The following is a 22,050-nucleotide window of genomic DNA, read 5'->3' on the forward strand; positions in this document are numbered from 1 at the left end:
CGTGCCACGAGTTTTGGACGGCATCTCGTAGTGATTATTATTGGTTTTTTATTATTTATCTCGGACTTTGCAACATTACAGAGCTCTCAGTAATTGTAATAAAGAGATACGTACCTCAAGTCCAATATTAATATTGCGTATTGTTACTAGAGATAGATATCGTACTATGCAAAGCGCAATACTAAATGTCACAAAAGTTAATTTCGGATTCGTTATTCGTCATTGAAGAATCAGAACTGAAAGTTTCTTAACAGTATTATTTGTGTCTACCAGCTTTCCGTCTGTATTGAGAGGCAGTCGCCTTATTGCGTAATCTCGTTCCCTATCTTTATAACCAGTTATATTCGGTTCAGTCGCTTTTGGACATTTTATTTATTTTTCTCTATTATTGCCTTGTTTTTCAAAAGTTTGTGCTTTGCAAGTCATCCATATTATAACATAACAGTTTTTTTCTATTATTTCGTATTGAAATGTAAATAAGTTACATATACAGCTACGAGTTTCTTATAATCCAAATGCAGTAACGTTTGGTAATAAATATGATATAGTATAGTCCAATGATTAAATAAAACTGTTGCTATGTTGTTATTTTATCAAGATATTAATTTTCCAAACCAGACCCTCTCCATGTATTATGAGGAGATTTTATCAACTCAATCTACAAGGTCAACCTTATTTTAGTAACTTATCGTATTTTATTGTACTTATCGTAACTAAGCGTCCCTGTTGGAGACAATGTGGAATTCCCGCTGGAGCAATGAGGTATGATTGAGTGTAGAGATTGTACTTTTTAAATTACCTTATGTTACCATAGAGTTATTGTGAAAAGCACTCTAGTATTTCAGATAATGGTGGGGTCCTTTGAATCATGAAATGAAGCGACAAGCAGAAAGAGTTGCCGAGATGCAGTTTTCTACAGATGACCATAATCTACCTCTCAAATGATAGGGAACATATCTTCTATTGAGAGTAACGGTCCGAGTATAGCCCTTGATTGAGCCAATGACAAATTCGTCTGGAACTAAGACGGTTGAGTCCTGAGATTGTAAGTTTATAAATTACCGAATCCCAAATGACGATCCTAAAGGAATTCTTTGAAACAGAGAGTCGTCGGGTCCATAGACACGGAGCACCGAGACAGAATATATTACTGAAACGTAAATTTATTTTAATGATCTTAACTTAACTCGCATATTCTAATTCCATGTATAAAATTAAAATAAACAAATAACAATACTTGTACTACAATTAAGCAACTAAGAAGAAACAATATGAATATAAAAAAATTAAGTTATTCAAAGCCAATCCCACACAATGTTTGAAGGCGGTGCCAAATTTTAATAATAAAAATTAATTATGTTACAACATAAAATATGGAATTTGAAGATAGACGCGGTTATGTTAAGTTATTCAAAGCCAATTCCACACAATGTTTGAAGGCAGTGCCAAATTTTAATAATAAAAAATTAATTATGTTACAACATAAAATATGGAATCTGAAGATAGACGCGGTTATGTAAAACAATATTAAAGGGGCATAGTTATTTTTAGAACATGGTCTTATGGATTAAATAATGTCATTGAATTGCTTAGGTGACAAGGCAGATTAAATGCATGTACTTTTGATTCATACTTTCAAATAGGATACAACCTCTTGTATATACTAACAAATATTATTATCATAGTTATTGTACATTCATTGAACATAACGGCTAATACAGATTAACTATTAATATTTAAGTATCAAATATATGATACTCCAAATGTACCATGTAGTATCAAATGTACCTGTTACTATGATGTAACGTTCTAAATCTAAACATTTCCTTTCGTTGCTTATGAAACATTACACATTATATTTAAAAAGGACTGCAATAGGAAGGGGGTATAATGTATTACTTTGGAAGTAATTTTCAAATACATGTGTCTCTTAAAATGTGCCACTTACAAAAATGTTATGGTTTTGACTTTGAGTAATTTTTATTTTGTCAAATTAAAATCATTCTTTTAATTGACAATTTCAATGCTGACAAATGCTAATTTCATGCTGTTAAATTAGCATTTCGACTATGAAATAATCTTCATACCATTAGTGTTGTACAAGTTAAAGTCCTAAACTAATAACTCATCCTAAATTTGTAATATGAAGATAAAATTCTGAAAACAACATGAAATCTACGTTTTCTGACTTCAACGAGTTTTTTTGTTAACTACTACGTTTAATTTTTAAACTCTAACGAGAAGTATTAATTTGATTTGTTATAAAATTTGTGTTCATATATTAAAAAATAAATTATTTAATTATGTTGTTCTACTGTATTTCCTTGTATTACCATTTTCCTCATACAAAGAACTTTATATTCGTATTATGTCTAATAACTCATCATTTAATAGACCTATTTCATAGAGAGGAACTAATTTCACTCCTAAGAACGAATTCCATTAGCTTCACTTTACAATGAAGCCATATTTTCAACGGAATAATTAGCTCATAAAATAATTACAGCCTTTATTACTGTAAATATTCAACATATCAAACAAGCACAAAGGCAAGTAAACAACCGTACAATACGATTATATACATTATATATTAAATAAAACTTAATTTTATAAACTATTATTAATTGGTGAGATCTTAAATATAAAAGAATTACTTATGTTTATTAGTCCACGCATATATCTACATCTTACTCATACATCTACTAGTGCATAGCAACAGTAAAACAAACAAAAAATATATTTTTTTGCGGGAAACTGTGATTAACTGCAAAACTTAAGAACCATTTTAATTATATCACTTGTTTAGTATACGAAGTCATATATCTCGAGATTATTATGAAAAACAAAAATGTCAGTAATTTATCAAGCTGAAATATAGATGAAACATTTTACTTCATTCATTGTTACCTTTTATGAATCAATAAAACGTTTCAGAATTGTATGATTTTGATTATTGGCACTTTTTTAAATGTACAGCACCAAAAAGCTTCTAAATGTAAACAAAAACATTATTTTCAATATCATAAATTAAATAATTATTAATCTTACGAGACCAGTGCCATTTCCAAAACCTGTTCCCTGTTCACACCGCGTTGAAACATTGCTTACACTGTTATCTTCTAGAAATATCCCGGCTTCATTGTGGAAAGCCCCATTCAATCAACAGATTTTAAACAAAAATGTTCGGTTATGTATTAGGTAACTTTCATTTTTTGATCTGTGTTCTATAGCACTTCCAAAACAAATTATATTTTTGGTCTTATATGCATTTACAAGCTGATGCAAGGTTCTATAAATCTTTAGTTTAGATGTTAATAAAATTCCAATATTAATATTGAATTTACTTTCACACCTTTATTAGATGCTGATAAGAGTGGGGAGGGAGCAGATATCAGCTAATGGAAGAGATCAGGTACTTCTTATCACAATGCGAAGTACTGCAAATTTAAGAGATTTGGCGTGTCTCTGGGTTTCAAAAACTAGTCGTAGAAAGAAATAATTTAGGAGATATAAGATTCGTTTCCCTTGCTAATCGTGCTGAAGCACTTTTTTGTTATAAACGCTTAAAAACCTTATATGTGGCATAATTTTTGTCTTTCTTAGTATGGGTTAAAGAAACGCCGCCAATTACAGCTATTTTAATTACCTGAAATCATTAGTAAGGAATACGTTATTAAAATTTTAGTCTAAAAACAAAAATAAAAGTGTACATAAACACACCGAATTAGGCAAACGCATTGTCCTAAGCGCGAATACAGTAATATCGAAATGGTGTCTGAAAAATATAAATAAGTAGCCTTTATTTAAAGTTCGAATAATCACTATAATGAAGTATCATGGTCAACAACTAAATCACTGTTTTTTTACACCAAACACCTATTAAATACCTGCCCTATTAAATATTTTTTTGTAACTTGTTTTGAATATAAGTATTATTTTGTAACGTTGTAGTTTTTAATTTCAATAAATTGTAATTTTTTAAATTCCGCTCTTTGAAATCAAAAGTTTTTTGGAATAAAAGTTAATAACACCCTTTGGATATTGTACAAGTAATGTATTTTGAAACAACATTTTTATGTAAGAGATGAGTACAATAAATGAAGTTTTGGTAGTAACTAAAAGCCATCAATAAACATAAAAAACGTCCGAGTTTATTCCGCTTCATTTTCAAAATGACTGTCTCGGAGATGTCCACCTTCAGTAGTTAGACAGGCATAGAGTTCATATATAACTCGCTAAATGAGTCACTTAATTTTTTAAAGTCTTCCACCTTCACTCTTTTAAGAGTAAGTTTATCACTAGCGTATACGGCGCTGGTGACTTGAGGTATATCACCAGTATGTATGGCCATGAAGAACGTGTGACCAACCAAATCATGTATATTAGTAAATCCCTTCATATAGCCTTTTCTACTCTCATCATACACAAAGATTTCAGTAGCATCTGAGATTTTACTAACAGTATACTTGTCTGAGTTTGAGCAGCCAATAATAAGCTCTGTAAGTTCATGGATATGACGGATATGTAAAGTCGGTCATGGGGTGTCAAAACTCTTGAAATTATACTGCAGGCCCTAATACAGGGGAAGAAACTGTGTCCTCTCATTTGAAAGAATTGTTCCACTTTTGGTTTTAGATTTATCCACTGCAGGCGTCAGAAAACAACCGCAGCGTAGTATACTTTGGTGGAACTAGAGTTACAAACTATTTTAAAAGAACAAACTTCATTGACCCCTTAACTGACAGTTTACTCTTGTAATAAAGTTATTGAACGGGTGTTTTAGGCAAGCTTATCTACATGAAATCAGACGATAGTGCTAAAACGTGTTCTTCTTTTGAACCATCTTCTAACGTTTCATGTCTTAGTGCATTGTCAATTTCTTTTACTCTTACTCATGTGAACATATAACTTTGGCGACACAATCAATCCTTGAATAAAAATATCTTGTTCATCTTGGTTTTGTATTTTTTTTTTTTTTTTTATTACAATTTCGAAAATATATCCACGCATTTGACTGAAAATATTTTTTCAGTTTAGTTTTTTTCTTTTTAGTAAAGAACTTTTAGTTGAGTTTTACTGAAAGAAAAGATTTTTATCTTGGAAAAAAGCCAGAGTCATCATTTAGTTTTTTTTTCTGTAAGAATCAATTTAATATTCAAAACAAGAAGAATTGTAAACACTTTTTATAGTTTAAAAAGTTTGAACGTAAAATAAATACAAAACTAAAGTGATTTTTTAATTAATTTAATTTTAGATCCATGAAATTACATTATAATATTCGTATTACCGTGTATTAATAATAATATTAAGAAGTACAGGTAGTTGTAATTAAAATTGTACAAGTTTAACTAGTCTTAAAAAGCTAAATAGCCATCTAGAATATTTTATTCCATAATTTTACCATTTGCAAAGGTTATAATAAAATATTACATCTAACTAAAAGTTACTATCTAAAAATCCCACATATATTTGTTTGTAGGGTAAATATTTTAAGGTTTATACTTCGTAGGTTTTAAATGAGTCAATTGTATAAAGTGCAGTGTCTGAAATTGTGATTTCTTTATGTTTAGAATGAATTTTAACTTTCCTTCTATCGTCATTGCAACGTTCACGATTTCAGGTAAGCAGTTTATTCTTTGTGGATTGTGAAGGAAAATAATATTTTTCCGGTCATTCACCATCGTTTAGTTTATATTTTTTTAATAAATAAATTTTGCTTCCTTAAGAGTAAGTATAGTAAGCTCGACTTCTTGCTTGTAAACAAATAAAAATTGATAAACTACATTTCTTTTAGACTGATATTTAGGTTGGCGATCGATTTCATTTTAAGAAAAATCTCACTACAGGTTTCACAAAAAAGTAGGTAGGTGCATGAATATCTATAAAGGAATAAAATGAAAACTGACACTCAGCTTCAGGGCTTTGTGGCTAAGACTAAATTTTACTTTTTTACAACAAGAACTGATGTTCCACATGTATTTTTTTATCACAGACTCACTTTTTAATATTAAAACTAGTTGATATGTTTTAGAATGACTTTATTTTAGAAACCAATGTGATGATCAGAAGTTAAAAACGAATTATTAAACACTGGTTACGTCTTAAACATGTTCTGCGGTTTGTCATCTACTGAACAATAGATAATAGATGATCTAGTAGAACTATAAGGGTTAGGCTCTTCAAAAATAAAGTAAAGATTAATTTTTGCTGAAGTGAAATATAACTATAGCTTTTATAATGGATATCAATTAGTTTCATATGATCTCAACTAGAAAATATATTGCAACAAAAGAGACAGTCATACGTTAACACATTTTTGTCGTAACAAAAATAAAAGTTTATCCCATTAAGTTCAAAAATGCGCTTAAATGTTTTAAAATGTATAGTTATAAGAATATTCTTTGTTTATTATTAATAAACTAAACAGTTTATTTCAGTTTAAATCTGCTCTTAATTATTAATAAACAATGCACATAAAAGCTGTCTCGCCAACTCCCCAAATCTAGTTACCCAAAATGCGATATAGATTAAAATTGTTTTATTTTTATTAATTATAGTATGCTTCTTAGACTTTTGTGTGAATATATTGTCTTGTACTGGAGTACATAACAGCGGAAGTATATTACAAGATCCTGAAGAAGGCACTTTTTAATTATATAAATCAAGCTTCCCAGCCGTGTGTATTATATATTTTCTTGGGCAAGGAAATGAAGCAAACTCAACCATAACACCGAAAATATCTTACTGGAAGTGCGTTACAAGAGAAGTAAATATGTTTCGATCAAAATAGGAACTACGAATTTTTTCTTGGTCGGAGCGACAAAGCAAACTTAACTATTGTAAAAGAATTATAACTTATTCTGACCTGAAGTATCCTTTCACCCTCAAAATCTGAAATAAGTACAAATCACAAGGTCAATTATTTTGTAAAGCCTGCAACGAGAAGAATAGACTAGTTAACCGATATTTACAAAACATAACGTGTTGATATTAAGTGTTATTAACGATATATTATTGAATCTTAAAAACTGATATTATGTAATGATTAAATTTTAATAATACCTGTATAATTCAAGTAGAATATTAATTTAAAGTTAATTTCACTTTCCACTTGGTGCAGTGTCTTGAAATTTGAAAGTAGTACAAATTTTTTAATATGATTGATTCATTTTTATACATTTGTATTCTTCTTTCAGCTGTTTTCGCTGTGGAATGGGGTCAACCTCATGGTAAGTAATGATTTATATTGTTGTATAATTATATTATTTAGTTCACAGTAAAATAAGGCAGGTATAAAAATCAAATTTAAAAAATAAACATTAACAAATGTTGTAATAATGTCAGTTGTTCAGCAATTTCTTAGGTGTTTTTACCATTAAAAAAATTACATCTTTTCTATTAACGTTGTGCATTATATAGTACAATCCAATTTTCATTTTGATGTTGTAAATCTATTATGTTTTACTAGCAAAACTTTAGACTTTAGACTATTTATTAGCATATTTTAAACAAAAACAAATAGACGACCTTTCAACAGAGTGAATTAGGACTTTCTATACTAACAGGATGTTATTTTACCAATTAATGTTTATAAAAAACATTTACAATAATTTTAAGTATATTTTATGACTATTTTGTGAAAACTTGAAGTGAAGTGAACCTTACAATGCATTCTCTACTAGAAGAGAGCTGCGGATATCGTATCCTTCACTGGTAGTTAGCTACTAAATTTATTTTGTTCCAGTTACATTCTGGAGTTACTACCCGATACCAGTGTCTGTTTGTAACATAACAAGTTACGACAACGGAACTGCAGAGTATGTCTTCTTGTGCCACGACGATGACTTCAACCTAGACTTGTACTCTTACCCCGATGATCCAAGGGTCATCCTTTTGTTCGATGAATGTGGCGAAATTAGCGGTGTTCGTGCATGTGTTAGTATTAACTTGTAACTATTTATTTTTCAGGTACTAAATGAGTAATGCTTTACGGGTTTTATGTACAAAGTTTCTCAACAAATCTTTACACTTTTATATTTACACACTTAAGATAGCAACCTTCACCTACTGCTTGGCAACCCACATCAACTATAGGTAAACCGCTTACAAAAAGACACTGGGTGATTTTCGTTCACGCAGGGAGTGGTAACGATATACATAGCCGCTGTGATGCCGCTCTCTCCCCATCACTGCTTGGTACTCGCCCGCTTGCTCTATCCCCTGACCTGACAACTGCTACTTAGCTGCTAACCTTACACCAAAACGCAAGCTCCCTCATACCTCTATGATTGCATTATACTGATCAATTAATATTTTACGCTTGTGTAGCCTACACACAAAAATACAATATACTTGTAGTATAGGTAAGTAGCTGCAGTGTAAACAAAATGGCGCGAACAAGACACGATCCACACAGCTGATGACACAGAAACGAGGAGATGCTTCTCCCACTCCCCACCACGAGAGGGGGGCTCATAATACGCGTGACTGCTCAGATATTTGCTTCTGCGCAGGATTCTTTGCGAGCGGTTGATTTATAATAACAATGCAGAAACCACGAGTTGTGTGACAGACTTTACCAAGGATACAGTGAGGAATATATCTTCGTGAAACATTAAAAAATAATGAACTTGATCTTGCCTGTGTATAAATAACGATTCTTGTAAAATTTCAAGTCTATGTCTCAATTTCTTCTCAAGATATCCCCTAGAGTGAAATACCTCTCTGACGTTCAGCCATGTCACTTTGAGGGAAATACACAATCATCAAATTCGATTTTTGTATGGTGGAAATTGAATTTCATTCAAAATGTCAAGTCTATAGTTAAATTCTGCCTCAACATGTTCTTCGGATACATAGAGAGAATAAACCTTTAGCCAGCCAAATGATTAAGGTTTCGTTAATAACACTGATTTTCAACACTGTATTTTAATAAAGTAACGCATTTTACCAGTCCTTTAATGTAATCTGTGAACAGCTGAATTAAATTTATCTTGATGAAAGATATTTTATTTTTAATTATTGCTTTGAGTTGTGAATTACTTCAGCTTGTAATCACGTGGGTTGGATTTGAATCACATTTTGGTCAAGTGCTTTTCAATCACCAACAGACGACAAAAATTAATTAGTTAGTTGACAAAAGAAAGTTTATATTTTAAAGAGATAGATGAAAATATGAGCTAGATTACCGCAATTTTCAAAGCATCAGACCAAAAGAAACACTAATTTTTAAAACAGTTTAATTAACCTAGATATAACTCAAAAACCACTTTGCATCTAGAGAGGAGAGAGTTGGGAATAAAGCTCAACTAGTATGTATGTTTATGGCGTAGTTCTGAATGAATTGAGTATCATCTCAACGCTAGGCTTTTAGTATTACCTTACTCAAACATTCAACTAGTATGTAGTGCGTTCCTTTTCAACTCAATTTATGCAGGATAACATTTATGAAATAAAAATATTTCTACGTTTACTACGTTCAGGAGTAGCCGTCATGAGCTGCATTCATGTTTTCTTATTATTATAACTATAATTCTTAGTACTAAGAGCTTACTTCAAACTCCCAATTACACTTTCATATCCCCACTGTTTTCTCATCTCTGGCTGTTCCATTTTTTATTTATTAATTAACATTATTCCATTTTTCTATAAAGCGAAAATGAGTTCGGTACTGAAGTAAAATAAAAAACGTATTTAATTTCGATGTTCTTTGTAATAAAAGGATAATTTCTCTAGCTAATAGAGGATACTGCTTGATTAGTAAGGATTACATTTATTACGTGGCCGAAATTTTGCCTTAAAATAAGCAGGAACAGCCTGTGCCACTTCCTACGACAAGCGAATTTATCAGTTTTATATAGTTCTTACATTAGATTATTCAAATGTATTTTTAATCTGATTGTTACCTATTACTATATTCTTTAGAATTCACCATTGTCTTCTGTTGACTATATTTGCAGTACATTAAAACTGACATACCTAAAAGAGCAGAGTCTCGTGGAGTAGCCTTCAACTACAGTTATCACGAAAAAGGAATTTATCGTAATCACACTTACTGGGGAATAGATGTCTTGTGTGCCGATACCCTGTTCGCCTCTCCCGGTATGTTCTTACAGCTACATTGTTTTATTACGTCATTTCAATCTTAAGTAATTTAAATAAGTTCTAATTATTCTTAATGGCTGCATTAACTTTCTGTATAATTTCACTGATGTATTTTGTTGGTAGAAACTCTGGCCGCAGGCTGTCGAAGTACCGAAGTAAGTGATCTCTATGTGATTTTGGAGGATTATGTATTCACAAAGTTAGCAAGAAGTGAAAGTGACATAGAAAAGCAAGGGTTCACGAAACAAGGCTGCTTGGACGGAATGGGTAAGGGTTTAGAATAGAGAGGTTAAGTGATACCTCACAAAGTTAGCAAGAAGTGAAAGTGACATAGAAAAGCAAGGGTTCACGAAACAAGGCTGCTTGGACGGAATGGGTATTGGTTTATAATAGAGAGGTTAAGTGATACCTCACAAAGTTAGCAAGAAGTGAAAGTGACATAGAAAGGCAAGGGTTCACGAAGCAAGGCTGCTTGAACGGAATGGGTATGGGTTTATAATAGAGAGGTTAAGTGATACCTCACGAAGTTAGCAAGAAGTGAAAGTGACATAGAAAGGCAAGGGTTCACGAAACAAGGCTGCTTGGACGGAATGGGTAAGGGTTTATAATAGAGAGGTTAAGTGATACCTCACGAAGTTAGCAAGAAGTGAAAGTGACATAGAAAGGCAAGGGTTCACGAAGCAAGGCTGCTTGAACGGAATGGGTATGGGTTTATAATAGAGAGGTTAAGTGATACCTCACGAAGTTAGCAAGAAGTGAAAGTGACATAGAAAGGCAAGGGTTCACGAAACAAGGCTGCTTGGACGGAATGGGTATGGGTTTAGAATAGAGAGGTTAAGTGATACCTCACAAAGTTAGCAAGAAGTGAAAGTGACATAGAAAGGCAAGGGTTCACGAAACAAGGCTGCTTGGACGGAATGGGTATGGGTTTATAATAGAGAGGTTAAGTGATACCTCACAAAGTTAGCAAGAAGTGAGAGTGACATAGAAAGGCAAGGGCTCACGAAGCAAGGCTGCTTGAACGGAATGGGTATGGGTTTATAATAGAGAGGTTAAGTGATACCTCACGAAGTTAGCAAGAAGTGAAAGTGACATAGAAAGGCAAGGGTTCACGAACCAAGGCTGCTTGAACGGAATGGGTATGGGTTTATAATAGAGAGGTTAAGTGATACCTCACGAAGTTAGCAAGAAGTGAAAGTGACATAGAAAGGCAAGGGTTCACGAAACAAGGCTGCTTGGACGGAATGGGTATGGGTTTATAATAGAGAGGTTAAGTGATACCTCACAAAGTTAGCAAGAAGTGAGAGTGACATAGAAAGGCAAGGGCTCACGAAGCAAGGCTGCTTGAACGGAATGGGTATGGGTTTATAATAGAGAGGTTAAGTGATACCTCACGAAGTTAGCAAGAAGTGAAAGTGACATAGAAAGGCAAGGGTTCACGAAACAAGGCTGCTTGGACGGAATGGGTATGGGTTTAGAATAGAGAGGTTAAGTGATACCTCACAAAGTTAGCAAGAAGTGAAAGTGACATAGAAAGGCAAGGGTTCACGAAACAAGGCTGCTTGGACGGAATGGGTATGGGTTTATAATAGAGAGGTTAAGTGATACCTCACAAAGTTAGCAAGAAGTGAGAGTGACATAGAAAGGCAAGGGTTCACGAAACAAGGCTGCTTGGACGGAATGGGTATGGGTTTAGAATAGAGAGGTTAAGTGATACCTCACAAAGTTAGCAAGAAGTGAAAGTGACATAGAAAAGCAAGGGTTCACGAAACAAGGCTGCTTGGACGGAATGGGTAAGGGTTTATAATAGAGAGGTTAAGTGATACCAGTTATTAAATATCCAAGTTAAGGCTGATACAATCCATTCTAGTTTATGAGAAAAAATTATTATGTTTCGATATTTTCTTCGTTACATGCCTGTTCCAATCTTAAAGTTCCATCAACAAACCCTTTACCTTCTAATTTATGTTACGTTGTTCACTAGTACTAACGAAAAATGTTTTAGTTGGAATAAACATTAATCCCATTATTTTAATTAAATGAAACTGAAAATGATATTGTTTTTAAGGGTATATGTATATTTTTATTTTTACGTCATTTAAAATAATACGATACGTTTTCAAATAGTTTATAATACAGTTATAAAAATGCTAAACCTGTCATAAAAAACGAAATTTGCTCACTAAATAATATTTTTCTGCATATTTTATCTAAATATTTTAGAACTTCGTGCGCTTTTCTGTGATACTTTGGTAGCAAATATTTATTGATGTTATATATTGGACTATTTTTAATCCAGGAAACAAACAATGAATATTTTATGTTTATTCACTTTATTACTGGAACTGGTTTGTCATATTTTGTAGAGATATTTCTCTTTTTCAATATTGTTCTTTATCCATTCTCTTATTACGAATCTTTAAGTAACTCAAAAGTACCTGGTGGAAATGGTGTATCATTCAAAAAAAATTTGTAGATACTCTGTTTTGACAGTTTTTGACGTTATTATACGATAATCCTAAATATTAAAGAAGTAATGTATTAAGATGATAATAATAACACAAAACAATAATGTTTTTTATAGGACAACACTACTTTTACAAAATGTACACAGACACACCCTGTGATGAGTTGGTGGGAGTTACGGCACTTTATGACCACGGGGAACTGATTGGTGTAGTCCAAATTCCATTTGGTGCGTTTACTTCCTACAAAAGAGTTTGGTTTGAGGACCCAGACGTAACCATATCAAAGGTTAGTAAGATAGTATGCAATATGGTAATTTATGAACAAGGTATCCTTATTTGTGTAGTCCTTGGTTGGTTTGCTACATTCACATCCAAGCAAAGAGTGTGGCCCGAGGATCCAGACGACCTATATCATTTGTTTGAAAAATGGTGCACATTATGGTAATTTATGATCAAGGTATCCTGATTGGTTAGTCAATAATTCTTTATTCTGCATATTCTTTACTTTAAGTCAGGAGTACACTCCCTTTAAGCAAACTTTTTATACCAAATCTGCATATTTCAATCACACTCACGGTATCACTTACCAAAACTTTTTGCGTAATTTCACCGAACATGACCCTCCGATCCAAACCCACTCCCCGTCCAAGATATATATATATATATATATATATATATATATATATATATATATATATATATATATATATATATATAATAACAATGATTGGATTTCTTGTTATAAAATTTCCTTTAATATTTCGGCTTTGCCGTTTTCAAAAAGGTATAATACAATAACAGTCATAATACAGACAAGAAGACCAATAATTGTTATAATAGAGCAATTCTGCATTTTTACACCCAAAGTTTATATATATATATATATATATATATATATATATATATATATATAGAGAGAGAGAGAGAGAGAGAGAGAGAGAGAGAGAGAGTACAACAATTGTTCTAGGCTAGAAAAATTTATTTACTAGCGATGCTACTTCGTTTGAATATGTAGATCGTTAACATTGAAACAAAATCACAATTCTATAATTTTCTAAATTAGAAAAAAAACAATTATGAAACACATAAAACTGCTTAAACTTTTGGTTACGTGGCATATATTTATATCGGACTGTTTTCAATATATTATACAATAGTACATGTAAATGCCAGGAAAAGATTATATTCCAGTTGCCACAAAATCTAGTTACTTCTTACGACAACACCGGAAGGATTATTTTAATACATTTTATCTCATATTCCAAATTAATTTTCAATATATAAATATAAGACAAAACAATTAATAATTTAAGATTATTGTTTTTTGGACAAAAATATACTGTATTTATTGCTAATTCTACATAACTAAAACTCTAAGTATGTCAATATTTTAAAGTCAAATATTTGGTTTCTTTTTTCTACCCTTAGTTATATTTTAGGGTTTCCAATTTATTTATTCCATTTAATTTTTAAGATTTATTATAATGTCCTTCTACAACATTCCATGTTAATTTATTTTTTCAATTGCATCATTATTTAATTTTCTAAAGTCTAATGAATTTATAAAATTACAATTGTGATCCAGAGGCATGTTCTGAAAAGTTTCCCGGCTTAAGCCAAGGCATCATGAATGCAGGTTGGTTGATACATTTCTCAAGATGTAATAAATGTATTTTATTATGTTTTAGATGGCATCCCCGAACGCTCCTGAATGTCTGTACGATTTGATCCCGTACTACGGGATCACTTCTATTCATATTTTCATGAAAAAGAATCCTCGTGAAACCTATTGCCCTTAGCCTTAACAGAAGGGCCTCTACTGTTGATGATCCTGTATCCAGATTTAATACATTATTATTCAACTTCGACTGGCCTGTATAGAAAGCTGCAGAATTTTATAAAATAAAAGAAAAAATATTTCTATCTTTGTAACACGCTGCAAATACCTAACGGATAGGAACAGTACTCTATACATTTTGTATAAACCAAGAGTAAACGATAAGAGCTGTGTACTAGGTGTTAAACATTCCTAGAAGTAAATTGAGCCACAAATAGCTGCATGAAGTTTCGTGTACAGTAGGAGAGGACGGCGAGTCGAATCATGCCTTTTATTCGTCTTACATTGCTCTTCAACTCTCTTTAATACCGTTTTGGTGTCACAACGTTTTTATATACTAGCTATTTTATAAGCCATTCCTTGAATGTAAAAAGGTATATCGTTCCCGGACGTTCTTTTTTATTTTGAGCTAATATTGGCAGTTTTAGATGTCACTGTTGTTAAATAAAGATGTGTTAACACTTTAGAAAATTATTCGATGCAGTAAGAACCGAGCAATATATGATCATCATTAAACAGTCTACATATACGAAAATGCTGGTGAAAACACACATATATGAAAACATATATGGTGTTTATTGCTGATATCTTAGAAAAATAATCTAACCTAGTTTTAAGGAACAATTGGATTTCTCAGAGCTTTCCAAAAAGATAAAACCTGAACCTTTATAACTCCAAGAGATTCCGTATCATTCTGAACTTTATCACCTTTTTAGGTAAGGATCGTTAAATAAGCATCGTTGTATGTATCGATTTATTCGTTGACTATTTTTTATTTCCCAACAAATATATGACACACTCGTAAACTCTTGCTGCTAACACACACACACACACACACACACACACACACACACACACACACACACACACACACATATATATATATATATATCTTTTTAACTGTATTTCGGTGCTTACATCACTAACAGACTTCAATCAAATGAATGGAATTAACTCTAAAATAGAATTCAGGTGTAGGCCTAACCCATTTTCTGTCGGCTGTTCCTGCACGAAAATATTCCGATAACATTTGATGTGATATTTCCATGACGGTGCTGATTATGAGCTGTTTCCCATGCTGGTCACGTGATTAACGTGTTGTCTGCAAAAAAGATATATGATGTCAAATTTATTTATGTTTGTTAACGGAAACAGCTAACGGTGTTTATTTGTTGCAAAAGACGTTAAGATGGTATTTTTTTACACACTACAAGAGTGTTGGTCAAGGGGTACAGGGGGATTCACACGCACCATCCCCCATCCGATTATTTTCGTTCTGGTTACTCTAGATAGTGTGCTGTTGTATTAATTGCTTTTGCAGCAATACGGTTATATATACAGAAATCGGAAAATTAATATTACAATTTATGTCAATTAACATTTAACTTGCAAACAGTTGCTTTAGAATTTAATTTAATTAATGTGTTAACAAAACAAACTCCTAATATATTTGAAGATAAGTCTGATGTTTGGGTTCATTTAAAAACTGGTGCATGATTTTATTAAAAGATTTAAATGTCTGTAAAATAAAGTACGGCAATAAAGAAACTGTACTGGCTTTTAAATTGCATTCTAAGTATGAAGGCACAGGACTAAATGCACGTCTCATGTCGTGCCAAACGTTTTGGACGGCATCTCGTAGTAATTATTGGTTTTTTTATTATACAGGGTCCCGTAACTGTCTGGACAAAGGTATACTTCGTTATTGCTTAGGTCAAGACAAACATATTTCACCACACGTTCATGAGTCTCCGATGCTTAGTTTCCCATATGTCTGTCTGTATGTGTCAGTTATCAAAAACATTCATATCTCAAAAATCAATAAAATAAATTATACCAAATTTGGCTCAAATATTTAAATGACAATGTTACTGACAAGATATATTATGAAATTATCTTTAGTATTTTCAAATGACAACAATAAGAACTTTTAAACTTTGAATATTGTCTCAATGACTAAAACAATAACAGTGTTTAGAAGATAATATCACAAATCTAACTACACGAATGACATTATTTAAATCGAACAATAAATTATTTATTTAAAGCAGATTTACTCTGACAAGACATGGCCCACATTGATAGATGCCGTTTATTCAGTTTTTGTATTGTTGGCTATGACCTGAGAACCTCAATTGTGGCAATGTCTTGTTACAGTAAATTTGGTCTAAATCATTTATTTATTATTCGATTTAAATAATTTTGGTCTTATTAGATTTGTGATAGTATCCTCTAAAACGTTGTTTTTCATTTAATTCTTGAGAAAAACTGTTGGTTTTTAAGATATTCAGAGATTTAAAGTTTTCATAGCCGCCGGTTTTAAAAGCGCAATACTAGATATCACATACGTATACGACACAAAAAGTATCTGATACGTTATTCGTCAATTGAAGAATCAGAACTGAAATTGCCTGAATAGAATTATATGTGTCTACCAGCTTTCCGATCGTATTGAGAGGCAGTCGCCTTATTGCGTTATCTGATTCCTTATTTAATAACCAGTTATATCCTGTTCAGTAGCTTTTGGACATTTTATTTATTTTTCTCCATTGTCGCCTTGCTTTTCAGAATGTTGAGATCCAGCAGCTCCTCCATATTATTACATTTTAAAACAGTTTTTTTCTATTATTTCTGGTTGATATTTAAATAAGTTGCAAATACAGACAAGAGTTTCTTATAATCCAAATAGAGTGACTTTTGGCTATAAATATTATACAGTATAGCCTAATGATGACATAAAACCCGTTACTGTGTTATTATTTCATCAAGACATTAATTTTTCAAACCAGACCCTCTCCATCTATAATAGGTAGATTTGATCAACTTAATCTACAAGGCGAACCTTTTTTAGTAACTGGTTAGGGGAAATATTTTTATTTTTTCACGTGAAAGCTTCAGGAAATACACCTGCAAGCCCAATAAGATATACAGACTTGTTACAACTATGTGCTATGTATCTCAAATTCAAAATAAGGACACCAGCATTGTAAATAAAACACATAGATTTTAAACTGTGTGCTTAAAATAATATTTTAAGGATGCAGTACTTCTACCAGATGGCGCCTGACATCCCTTGTGGGGATCTGCGGGGGTGGTTCTACTGTATGAATGTAAACAGCTGATCGGTCTAGGAATCATCCCCGTTTGCTCCTTCACCTCCCAGGAAAGGACTCGGTTCGAATACCCCTCAGCAAACGTTGTCTGGGTAAAGCAATAATCATACATTTAGTTTTTACTAGAATTATTGCTTTCTTAAGAATGCTAAATCAGATGATTCTGGCTACAGGATATTACGGAAAAATCAAAAACACTGTACAAGAATTTTCTTTCAGGCTTAAAGTATCTATATACTGTCTCTAAATAAGGAATGAAGGTTTACGTAAGAAAGACAAAGAAACGTTCACCTTCCTATAAGGTAAAACAAAACAGCTGTTTTACTACAACATAACGATAGTACGTAACAATAGAACATCGCTATCAACTGTTAAGAAATAAAGAGATTCTTGGGTTTTTAGGATGTGTTGGGAAAAATGGACATTCATTCAGAATTAAGGCCTAAATGTGTTAGGTATTTCATGATAAATTTCACATATATAGCACATTTTATTATGTTAGATGTGTTGCTAGGTCACATTGTTAAAACTGTTAATGATTTTACTCAGATATTTACAAATAATAAATAAATTAGTAATCATACCTAACCTAAAACTAATAAATAGAGTTAAACTTACTTAGTTAAATCTTCGACACTTGCGCTGACATACTGCCAGTCTGAAGGATGACTTGTTCATTCTGAATGAGATAATCTTCAGTTGTATCTACTCCTCGTAATTAGATTAATTTATTAAAGGGGTGTATTTCTCTTCATTAGTTTTAATTTGATTGTAATATTGTAAGTAAACAGTAACTAAGTAGGCAGTTGGTGCGAGAAAATAAATCTGACTACCTGGTTTTACCACTTAGCACCTTGAACGTAGCCTTAATGTAGCGTACTGCAATATAGCTAATTGTGGGGGAATGAGCCTAGGCATATCATTAACGATCTACATGTTGCATTAATGTACACTATTAGTATATTTGACATGATTACACGATGCAGGACATCGTACCCAGTCGACCTGACTGTCTAACGGACTGGGTGACCGACTACGGCACCACATCCTTGCACATCGTCTTCAAGAAACATCCAAGGTTTACATTCTGCACCTGGCCTTGGCAGCAATCCTGTGATGACTAGCCCAACAGCTATCATTGAATTGTTTATTTATCCATACATCATAAACCGAATTAAATATATCTCATAAGCAATCACCCATTATTTGAAAAATAATGATCTTCACAACCACGAAATCAAAGATAATTGCTTTATACTTGCATTAATCATAACTTGGATTGAACTATACTATGCAGCAGAATAAAACGGAAGAATCTCCTTCACTCCTCCAAATTTATTGATTAATCCTTTTATCAATTTGAAAGAATTCCTTTTAAAATAATTATAAATATGTGTTGTGGAAATATAGATAGCGCATTTCAAACAACCCAACAATAATAAATCACAGTTAACTGTTCATTGTGTAAATATTTGAAGAAGAAGAGTTCTTGCTGACCTGAACATAAAAATATAGAGTGCTAACGAATTCACATTGATCCACAAGAAAAATAGACCAAGATTACTTTGAAACAGTGAAGGGATCAAAGAGCGACTGAGGTAGTTTTGTTCAGACTTTAAAAACAAGAAGGCTGGTCGGTTTCAACTTTTACTCGCATTCATTTTGTGTAAAGAGATTGCTTTTCAAACTTTGCTCTGTAAATCCTCTAAGGCATTTTTAATTTACTTTGTCGATTTGCTTTTATTTCCTTATTAGCCAGAGCTGTTCATTTCAGTCAGCGTGACATTTCCGATAAATATATCGTAATAAATATCTCTATCCCGTGGTTGACACAATAAAATTCCGTACTTATCGTCAATATAAATTCATTCCCGTTTCAAATATCTGATATTTCTATTCAAATTATATCACGAACTCTTATTAAAACCTTCCGCTCGAGAATTTATTATTCATAACAATAACTGGAACTCCAGTAATAATCCAGAAGTCAATTTACATTGAATGAAAGAAAACACGACCCTCTTGTTGTCGATTGAGGAATTTATCGTAGGAAAGGTACTGATCGTAAAGAAAGGTTATATATTTTAGCTTTGCATGAAAATCGTATATTTGAACAATATTAATTAACTTTGAGCTCCAAAACTATTTGCAATACTGAGTGTTGAATATCTCGGCATTCCCTGCCTATATTGTATATGTCAATTTCAACAGAATTCCTTGCAGAACTTTGTGTTTATCTTATATTGAATTTATTCGGAAATTTGGATGTTTGTGAAATTTCCCTCTAATGCAACTGTTCTTAGATTTTTAAATTGACATAATAGCCTTGGTGTCAGGTTGTGATTTTCTAACCGAGGTACCCCGCATTCCTAGTGAAGGCTCAAACATTTAAACTACGTTTGTAAAAACTCTGCTTCTATGTTAAAACTTCCTTATTTGCACTTCAGTTGTTGCCTACGCAGATCCAACATATGAAAGAGAATTAGTGCCTCTAATATACATCAATCCAAATTAAAAGTATTGTTTTGTATGAATAAATTAAACTTTTTTTTACATTAATCGATGGCCTTATATAATTGATAAATATAAAAAATGTAAATATATTTTACATGCAGACAAAATCGGCAGGCAGACGATCATTCAGAAAAGAAATGTTTTAAAGCAACTTCCCCCCGGCAGACAAGAGAGACATCATTCTACTTAGTGACAGACTTCAAACTCCATGGTTGGAACATACATCATCATAGAACTCATTCTGGTCTATGTTGAAATGAAGTTTTATGCAAACTTTAACGTCTAAATACCAAATCTTTCTCGAGACCTCTTACCACGTAGTAGGTTATTTTTTCTAGCAGTGTGCAAATAATGTAAGAGTACATATAAAATCTCCAAAATACTATGGTATTTGTTGCGGTAGTTAAACTAGATGTATTAATATGTGTCACATGATAAAATTTTGCAGCCATTTCTAAATCCATTAATAGCATTTCTAAATCACCTAGATGTAAATATGGGCCAAATAAAACAAAACAAAAAATAACATTTGAACTGTAAACTATGCAATATAAGTACCAGGGGAACAAGGGATGCGCATTTATATACAAAGTACTATATAACACAAGTTATTTTGGATATGCTTAATGACGCATGTTATAAAAATCGTAACGAATTAAAATTGTGTCTATGCACTACAGCAATTATTTATTAAAAATCTGCTTTTTCTTATATCTTTACCCGACTTTATAAAGGAGAAGATTATACAACTCGATCGGTTTCTATGTTACCTTGTTTATGAATGTCCACCGATGTTTTCCGAAACGACTAAACCGATTTCGATCAATTTCTCTTTCAACGAAAGGTGTCTATCACAGATTGGTCCCAACTAAGTTTTTTATGGATTGTACAAGTATCTGGCGAGGAAACACTTTGGAATTTGCACATGTAAAACAATTTGGAGAAGCCAGACAAAGCGAATTGCGGAGATGCGAGTTCTTGCAATTACTGACTTGTCTCAGAATTCTTAGACCGAAAAATTTCGTTTTTGGTTTTGGAATGACATCACTATTGGGCGCAATATATAACAGCTGTCCTGAAGTAACGCGACAGCACTGATTGCGCAGTTTGAAATTTCCAAAATCACTATATTTTACTTCAGATTTGTTATAGGAAGCTTCCTAGTTTACATTAGTGTTCCAGATAATGGTGGAGTCCTTCGAAACATGATATAGGGAAAGAAGGCTGAATGAGTTACCGAGATGTTTTTTCCAATGTTTTTTCCTCACAAATGCTAGAGAACATAATGATGTTCAGAATAATGGTTTGAGTCTCGTCTCTGTTTAAGGCAATTTCGAATCCGTCTGGAGCATAGATAGAGGGTCAAGGGCTGAGATTGGAATTTTTCAAATCATCGTTTATCCCTCATAGTTGCTGTAGTAACTTTCTCGGTTTACATCAAGATCCCAAAAGACGTATCGCTAGGAATTCTTTGAAGCATGACACAAGTGTTGCATTTCATGGACATCATCTGTATTCCTAACTACAGAAGAGAATACACAGCATTAGTAATTAAAAATTTTTAAAAAAATGAAATACAAATAAACTGAGTTCAATACTTAAATCAAGGAACTAAAAAGTAAAAAATTTTAATTTAACAAAATTAAAGTTAATCAATGAAATCATAGCCAATACCACGCAATGTTTTAAAGTGGGGCCAAATTTTAAAGGTATTAAAAAGCTATTATTTGATTCAAATAAATTGAAGATAAATTTTAGTATACAGTTTTCTTAGAGTATGGTCTTACGAAAAAACTGATTTAATTCCATTACATTACTTGATAAGGCAGATTAAGTACATTTACTTATCATTCATATTTTCACACAGGTCATAACCTTTTATATATATATATATATATATATATATATATATATATATATATATATAATAATCACAAGGTATAATAATGTGTATTGCACATTTATTGGGCATAACGACACTGGTATCGTTCATTGGGCATATGTACCTATCGAT

The 22,050-nt window shown here is 32.1% G+C and overlaps 1 protein-coding gene across 1 annotated transcript; it reads left to right on the forward strand.

Annotated features, from left to right (window-relative positions):
- The first annotated feature begins 2,463 nt into the window (after positions 1-2,463).
- On the forward strand, positions 2,464-14,493 carry LOC124355055. Its single transcript, XM_046805967.1, has 8 exons — positions 2,464-2,549; positions 5,571-5,620; positions 7,197-7,229; positions 7,745-7,935; positions 9,960-10,101; positions 10,228-10,371; positions 12,689-12,858; positions 14,261-14,493. Exons 2-8 carry the CDS (start codon positions 5,572-5,574, stop codon positions 14,369-14,371), a joined length of 840 nt encoding a protein of 279 aa, XP_046661923.1. The 5' UTR covers positions 2,464-2,549; position 5,571; the 3' UTR covers positions 14,372-14,493.
- Positions 14,494-22,050: the final 7,557 nt, after the last annotated feature.

Source organism: Homalodisca vitripennis, chromosome 2, assembly GCF_021130785.1.
Source record: "Homalodisca vitripennis isolate AUS2020 chromosome 2, UT_GWSS_2.1, whole genome shotgun sequence".
In the NCBI taxonomy this organism is placed as follows: Eukaryota; Metazoa; Arthropoda; class Insecta; order Hemiptera; family Cicadellidae; genus Homalodisca; species Homalodisca vitripennis.

Bases quoted from the DNA above. Each gene is read 5' to 3' on its own strand.
- LOC124355055 (XM_046805967.1), top strand. From the start codon at position 5,572: ATGAATTTTAACTTTCCTTCTATCGTCATTGCAACGTTCACGATTTCA. The intron at 5,621-7,196 runs GTAAGCAGTTTA...TTCTTCTTTCAG, and splicing joins TGCAACGTTCACGATTTCAG to CTGTTTTCGCTGTGGAATGG. The intron at 10,372-12,688 runs GTAAGGGTTTAG...TGTTTTTTATAG, and splicing joins AGGCTGCTTGGACGGAATGG to GACAACACTACTTTTACAAA.